The 5270-nt window shown below is 45.7% G+C and overlaps 1 protein-coding gene across 1 annotated transcript; it reads left to right on the top strand.

Moving 5' to 3' along the window:
- Window positions 1-3181: 3181 nt before the first annotated feature.
- LOC131018089 (protein ROH1-like) lies at window positions 3182-4790 on the top strand. The gene has a single exon (XM_057946817.1). The coding sequence runs from the start codon at window positions 3327-3329 to the stop codon at window positions 4707-4709; it is 1383 nt and encodes a 460-aa protein (XP_057802800.1). The 5' UTR covers window positions 3182-3326; the 3' UTR covers window positions 4710-4790.
- The last annotated feature ends 480 nt before the right edge of the window (window positions 4791-5270 follow it).

Genomic DNA, 5270 nt, shown 5'->3' on the forward strand with positions numbered 1-5270 from the left:
AGAAGATGGTATCTCCGGCTGACTGATTGAATCAGTCATTGGTTGTTCAGCGGCGGCATGATCAGCAGCAGCTTCCGCCGTTTGTGTAGTATCATCAACTGGAGAGCTGCGAGCATCAGTTACTTGCTCTATGATGAGAGGCTCTTCAAACACCTTTGATGTCCCAGTATCGTCGTTGAGTGACAAGAGACGTCTGAATTGTTTGGAGGAGAACAGATAATTCATGGCAAAACTGTCAAAGTCATGAATTACATTCCAAACACTTTCAATTTGTAAGAGGCTGATCAGGGAAACCTCTTCCATCTCGAATGAGTCTTCAGCTTCAGGGCTGAGAAGACTGTTGATTCTTGGGCATGGCACCGTCTTCAGGAGAGTATACGTGAGGACTCTATGAAGGTCCCGGTAGACTCCTAATGACGTATCAACATCACCAATTATGCGTCGGAGGTATTGGTGGCACTTTTTTGAGCTTCAGACTGAAGTTCAACAGGTTCCTGAGTACCTTTGAAACTAAAGGTGGAGGCTGGTTCTGGGACAACTTCCACAATTGCTTTGCCTTTGGATTTTGGAGAGAGTTTCCAAGGCATCTCAATTGGTATTGAGGGTTTCTTAGGGAGAATGGTACGAACACGGCGTGGCACATTTGTGCGAGCAGGAGGATTTGATGGAGGTGAATCAGGGGCTTCAGAATCAGATGATGGAGGAGAAGAGATATCAATTACCTTTGTCTTCAAAGAAGGTTTGGGATCCCTTCTTGCCAGTTTGAAAAGACGAAGGCTATCTGTGAATTTGATCATCTTTGGCCATTGCACAAATTTGTGCTTCTCTGTTCCCTTGATAATGATCTGGGAGACCCTGTTCTCTTGTCGAACCATCGTTTCCGGCCTCGTGTTGTGAGCTTCATTGTAAAGAAGCTTCAGGTAAGCTTCTTCCCAGTTGTAGCATTCTTTCTCCATATGAGCTGCCATGACATTCTTCTGTGGTTGAGAAGCTTTGTCGGGAGTCCCTGTAGCACCTATCCAGCACTTCTGGATAATTTTGCCTAACATGGCAAACTCTGGATGAAGATGAGAAAGAGTGACTTGACTTTTCGTTGATTCAGATTCATCCTTTAGTGCGGTCTTGAGAGTTTCATTTGCTTCTTCATCAGTCAGTCTGGAGAGGAGAGATCCACCGTTCGGGAGATTGAACAGTTCCCTGACAATCTCGGAGACGTTGAGAGTCTCTTCAATGCAGTTTGCCCCGTTGATGATGCTGACTTTTGAAATCAGTTCTTCGGAGTTGTTGAATCTGAGATTCTCGTAGAATTCTCTGACATCGTCGTCGAGTAGATACTTCGGTTCACTGGTGATAAACTTTGTCCATCCGTTCCGTTGAAGAATTTCTGAGACCTTTGCATATTCCGGTTTCTTTTCAAAAGATTCCTTGTGCACCGTCTGCTCATATCTGACATCTTTCCCTCTTGGAGTCTCCTTCTTGCTATCAGTCCTCTGCATGTTACTCTTGGCCATCTCGAATAGGAAAGCTGTGAAGAAAAATTTGCAGGGAGTGATCTCACAGTAGAGTGCTGTGGATTTTGAAAGTTAGAGAGAGAGAGCAAAAGTGATGGAGAAATGAGGAATGGCAGTAATGGAGAAGGTGTGATCGTGGGAGATGAACAGTTTCCTAGGGCAATCGAAAAGACGTGGGCGGTTTGAAATCTGTGCGCCAAGTCAGTTTTAATGAATTTTGACGTCTGTAATTAATGCCCGTAAGTGGAATTCCTTAAAATAAGAAATATGCGCTGAAATGGAAAATATGGCACGATTTCTTTGCTGAAAATAGGCGGCGTAAAATACGTGCAATGATTTGAACAGATATGCTCAAAAAGAGGTTTTTCAGAATTTGAAAGTCAATGCAAAACGCAATGTTGAACTAGCATGAACTAGTATGAATTAATTCAGACGTATTAATTATTTATTTTATTGTTGAACTAGCATGAACTAGTATGAATTAATTAAGTACTAATTTTGAATTATATGAGTCAGTTAATTATTTTACATAATTCATGCCAAGACTATATAATGAATTACTTGACGAATTATCAGTGTAACAGTGAATTATTAAGAGAGAGAGAGAGAAATTATTCCCTTTAAATTAGGAAACGCGTTATTAACAGAGAGAGAGAGAAATTAAATTTCAGAATTCAAATATACTATTGACCGAAAATTTGCTATGAACTATAAGTATGTGAAGGCCGAATGTAACGGCCCATCAAGATTTAATCACACCCGTTCAATAATTGATTTAAATGGTCAGGATTTGTTCTTATATTATAGTCTAAGGAGAGTTTCTGTTTAACCTTCCCTTATATACATAATTTCTTCGCCCAGATGCTCATCCGCCGCAACCGCCAGCCGCATCGCCCTCCTCCAAGATCTACCTCTGCCGCGGCGAGTCTCTGCGTCGTCGTGCCTTGCCTCACCCTGCCGCGGCGCACCTCCTCATTGTGCCTCACCTCGTCTCGCCACCGCGCGTCTCCTCCTCATCGCGTCTAGCCACGCAATGTTCGACAGTTCAATGCTCGACGGTTCAGTGCTCAACGCTCAGTTGCTCGGCGCTCGACACCTCCACCTCGCTTGATAGTTCAGTGTTCGACGCTTGACACTTCTGCCTTGCTCGACGCTCGACACCTCCGCCTCTCTCGACAGTTCAGTGCTCAACGCTCAATTGCTCGACACACGATGCCCGAGGTGTCGAGCAATAGTTCAATTTGACTATTGCTCAACACCTCGATGCTCGACAGTCTATGCTCGACACTCGATAGTTGAGTGCTCGACGCTTCAGTGTCGAGGAATGCGTAAATGATACATAAGGGTAAAAATGTCCTAAGTGGGTATAATTTGTTGTTTTGTAAATAATGAGCATCTTTTATCTTTTAAGTATTTTTTAAAAAGAGTATATCTCATTTTACCCCTACTAGATTAGTTTCCAGTTAACGGAAATATGATAGTTTTTATCTTACCATTCTCCAAAAAATATACTTGCGTTATTTTAAGGTAAAATTACAATTTAATGCCTGTATCCTTGACAATTTAACTTCAACATTATGAACTAAAGAAAAATTTGTAACTGAATACTATAACTATGTGCATTTCAAAGTGTATCTATACACGTCAAAATATATATTGAACAATTTATTTGATACATATACAAGGATATTAAAGAAAAAATTAGACAAAAGATAGAAAAAAACATTGCAGCTCCGAAACCAATTAAGGTCATAGCAAGGACAATATAGTAAAATTAAAAGGAAGACGTTAAAAGTAGCAAGTCGTCACACATAAATGGAGAAACGGTCAGGCTCCCGACAAAGCTTAACTATCACCCATCCCTTCCTCACTTATATCATCCAACTGCCAAAACCGTCGACGTTTAATTCATTCTTCCATAGTTTCAGCATCCAAAAACAAAACAAAAAAAAATCAAAAACGAAATCAACGATGCCGGTGACTGAAAACCAAAGCTCCTTCCTCAACCGCATAAGCATCCGTCGCAATCAGATCGCATCCCTCGACAGCAGCAGTAATGAGCAGGAGCAGGAGGACTTCGACGTCTTCATCCGCCACGTGGCCGACCGCTTCTCCGCCCTCCTCCCCGCCGCGGAGTCCCCCTGCGCCGCCGCGCCGCAGCTCCTGACCATCTCCTGGTTTCGCGACCTCCTCGACGCCTTCCTCTGCTGCGAGTCCGAATTCAAGGCCGTCCTCCTCGCCGGCCGCGACCCCTCCCAGTTCTCCCGCCCGCCCCTCGACCGCCTCGTCCCCGACCTCCTCGACCGCTCCGTCAAGGCCCTCGACGTCTTCAACGCCGTCACCAACGGCCTCGACCTCATGCATCACTGGCAGCGCCTCGCGCAGATCGCCGTCGCCGCGCTCAGACAGATCACCCCCGTCGGCGAGGGCCAGGTCCGCCGCGCGCGCCGCGCCCTCGTCACGCTCATCGCCTCCATGGCCTTCGACGACAAGGAGGCCGCCGCCACGGGCGGGGGCAGCGGCGGCGGCCACGGGCGGTGGGCTGAGCGGACCCGCTCCTTCGGGCGGCGGATCGGCGGCGCGGTCCGCGACCGCGCCGTGATCGTAGGGAACCTGCGGTCGCTGTCGTGGACGGTGGCGAAGTCGTGGTCGGCCGCGCGGCAGGTGCAGATGATGCTGATCAGCCTGGCGGCGCCGCGCGGCGCGGAGGCGGCGGGGTTGGCGACGCCGGTGTACATCATGAACACGTTACTGGTGTTCGCGGCGTGGGCGCTGGTGGCGGCGGTGCCGTGCCAGGAGAGGCATGGGTTAGCGACGCATTTCCAGACCCCGAAGAGCTCGAGCTGGGCGCAGCCGATCATGGTGCTTCAGGAGAAGATCGGAGAGGAGTGGAAGAGGAAGGAGAAGGAGAAGAGGGGGAACCCTGGCCTGCTGGAGGAGCTGCAGAGGATGGAGGCGGTGGCGCATTCGCTCGTGGACTTTGCCGACAGCTTCGTGTTCCCGTTGGAGGACGACAGGGCGGCGGAGATGGCGGCGCAGGTGGAGGAGCTGGCGGAGATATGCCAGAAGATGGAGGAGGGGCTGGGGCCCCTGCAGCAGCAGGTTAGGCAGGTGTTTCATAGGATTGTGAAGAGTAGAGGAGAGGTTCTTGATGTTCTAGATCAAGTTAGTAAACTGTCAGCAGCAGTTCAGTATTGACTTGTATCTTTAATTTAACAGAGTCAAGAAAAGTTGTAAATTGGATAAAAGTGGCGAGTACCAATTTTTTTCAAAAGTTAAGTATTACTACTTCCTCGTCTCACTTATCTTGGCACATATTGTTTTTTAATTTGTTTCGTTTATAATGACACTTTTCAAACATAGTATATGATCTCTATCATCTCTACACACATAAAATAAGTGATTCATACCCACTTTACACTCTTAACCTTTTATTCTTAATATCCGTGCTAAAAGTAAATGTGCCAAGATAAGTGGGACGGAGTGAGTATTTTTTTATGAAAAATAAATCGTTTTTAACGGAACAATACAAAATAAAAAATGAGACATATTTAATAGGACGGAATGATTTTATTTTTTGGCTAATGAAATATTATCAAAAATGTTACTCCCTTCATCTCAACGAATTTGAGTTGTTTTTATTTTTGAAATAAATTAAAGCTATTTTTTCATCCACTCTATTTTTTATTTTATCTTTTCATTCACTTTTTCATTTCACTTTTTTCCCTAAAGGCATGTTCCTTAAATTTCGTGTTCAAA

The sequence above is a fragment of the Salvia miltiorrhiza genome, chromosome 3, assembly GCF_028751815.1.
Source record: "Salvia miltiorrhiza cultivar Shanhuang (shh) chromosome 3, IMPLAD_Smil_shh, whole genome shotgun sequence".
In the NCBI taxonomy this organism is placed as follows: domain Eukaryota; kingdom Viridiplantae; phylum Streptophyta; class Magnoliopsida; order Lamiales; family Lamiaceae; genus Salvia; species Salvia miltiorrhiza.

What these genes read in the sequence shown, in the direction of transcription:
- LOC131018089 (XM_057946817.1), top strand. Translation starts at nt 3,327, where the DNA reads ATGGAGAAACGGTCAGGCTCCCGACAAAGCTTAACTATCACCCATCCC.